Source organism: Bos grunniens, chromosome 19 (genome assembly GCF_055505025.1).
Source record: "Bos grunniens cultivar Pamir isolate PY7600 chromosome 19, Bosgru_T2T1.0, whole genome shotgun sequence".
Lineage (NCBI taxonomy): Eukaryota > Metazoa > Chordata > Mammalia > Artiodactyla > Bovidae > Bos > Bos grunniens.
Window position 1 is genome coordinate 39,270,360 of NC_141183.1, and position 2,253 is coordinate 39,272,612.

Below are 2,253 nucleotides of genomic sequence, written 5' to 3' on the forward strand. Positions count from 1 at the left end.
CAGTCCATGAAGTTGCAGAGTTGGACATGACTGAGTATGTGTGCACACACGCACACGCATACACACACACACACCTGATTCACTTTGCTATACACCTGAAACTAACACAACATTGTAAATCAACTATATTCCAGTAGCATTTTTTTTTCCACAAAATAGATTTTTCCAATAGTACAAACAAGATGTGGTGTCAGGCTGATCTAAGGTGGTGACAGTGTGGATAAGGAGTGGTTGAAGGAGAAAGAATTTCTAGATCTTTTTGACAGATGTTGGGTATTGATAACAGAAGGAGGAAATGAAAGAAGACTCTCAAGCTTTATCTGGATAACCTGGAAGTCTTCTTCTGGGATATGGAAGTTTAGAGGGGGAGGGAATTGGGAGAGGCACAAAGGGAGATCTTGTGTTTCTTTTGGAATCTGTCTAACTGAAGATGTAGATGTACTATCCAAGTAGAGATATTACCCAAGCAATTGAGTATATTATTATATGGTTTAGAGAGACATCTACAACTGAAGTTTAAATGGTAATCAAGCCATTGAAGTAGATGAGTTCTTCTTGGTGCATGTGTGTTAAGTCGCTTCAATCTTGTCCAAATCTGCAGCCCCATGGACTGTAACCCTCCAGGCTCCACTGTCTCTGCATTGGCAGGCAGGTTCCTTACCACTAGCACCACCTGGGAAGCCTTTTTCTTATGGTATATAAACTTATGAGAGAACAGGTTTTAGGAAAAAACCCTGGAACATCAATCAAGTTGAAGATAGAGACAAAACAGAAGCCAGTAGAGTATTGAGGATGTCTGACCGGGCAAGTATGGGAAAAACCAATGTATTATGTGTCTCAGAAGCTAAGGGATAAGAATGTTTTAGGTAAGGTGGAATATTGTTTCATGTTAAAGAGAAATGAAGAAAATAAGTCATTTCCAATGATAGAGATTCTAATTATAGAGAATTGGGGTCCTGTAAAGATTGTAATTATTGTGATGAGAAAAATATAAAATAGTTTTACAAAGCACCTATGAGCCATTTATCATAGAAATAAGTTCATTCTGAAATTCAGGTTTTCAAGGACACTATTATTTCTTCCTAAAGATACTGGAGACAGAACATGACAGGAAGGAATCAAACTATTGTCTCAGAGTTCCTCCTGCTGGGACTGCCCATCAAGTCAGAGCATCAGAACCTGTTCTACGCCCTGTTCCTGGCCATGTACGTTACCACCGTCCTGGGGAACCTTCTCATCCTCGTCCTCATTTGCCTGGACCCCCACCTCCACACACCCATGTATTTGTTTCTCAGTAACCTGTCTTTCTCTGACCTCTGCTTCTCCTCTGTCACAATGCCCAAGTTGCTGCAGAACATGCAGAGCCAAGACCTGTCCATCCCCTATGCTGGCTGCCTGACACAAATGTACTTCTTCCTGTTCTTTGGAGACCTGGAGGACTTCCTCCTTGTGGCCATGGCCTATGACCGCTACGTGGCCATCTGCTTCCCCCTGCACTACACCACCATCATGAGCCCCAGGCTCTGTCTCTTCCTGGTTTTGCTGCCCTGGGTGCTGACCACGTTCCATGCCATGTTGCACACCCTGCTCATGGCCAGGCTGCATTTTTGTGAAGACAATGTGATCCCCCATTTTTTCTGTGATTTGTCTGCTCTGCTGAAGCTGTCCTGCTCTGACACTCGAGTGAATGAGTTGGTCATATTTTTCGTCGGAGGGCTCATTATCGTCATCCCATTCCTACTAATCATCACGTCTTACGCACAAATCGTGTCCTCCATCCTCAAGGTCCCTTCTGCCAAGGGCATCTGCAAAGCCTTCTCCACCTGTGGCTCCCACCTCACCATGGTGTCTCTCTTCTATGGGACAATTATTGGTCTCTATTTATGCCCATCAGCTCATAATTCCACTGTTAAGGAGACTGTCATGTCTATGATGTACACTGTGGTGGCCCCCATGCTGAACCCCTTCATCTACAGCCTGAGGAACAGAGACATGAAGGGAGCTCTCAGAAGAGTCATTTGTAGAAAGAAAATTCACTTCTCTCTTTGATGATAAGGTTGGTATTTCTACACAGTTTTATGTAGGAGATATATTAATACTGAAATATTATTTCAGACTTTTTTTGTCACTATGTAAACTTTTGTTAAAATGACATAGAACATAATCATTCAATAGGTAAAGTGTAGTTGCGTAGTTGAACTAGGGAAAGAGGTCTTGATGATCTTGTAGCAAGGTCTTCCTCTTTTTCTTCCT

General features: G+C 42.6%; 1 protein-coding gene across 1 annotated transcript; it reads left to right on the forward strand.

Annotated features, from left to right (window-relative positions):
• Nucleotides 1-1,104: 1,104 nt before the first annotated feature.
• Nucleotides 1,105-2,049, forward strand: LOC147352292 (olfactory receptor-like protein DTMT). Its single transcript, XM_086359650.1, has one exon. The coding sequence runs from the start codon at nucleotides 1,105-1,107 to the stop codon at nucleotides 2,047-2,049; it is 945 nt and encodes a 314-aa protein (XP_086215776.1).
• Nucleotides 2,050-2,253: the final 204 nt, after the last annotated feature.

Coding starts and splice junctions, on each gene's coding strand:
- LOC147352292 (XM_086359650.1), top strand. CDS start 1,105: ATGACAGGAAGGAATCAAACTATTGTCTCAGAGTTCCTCCTGCTGGGA.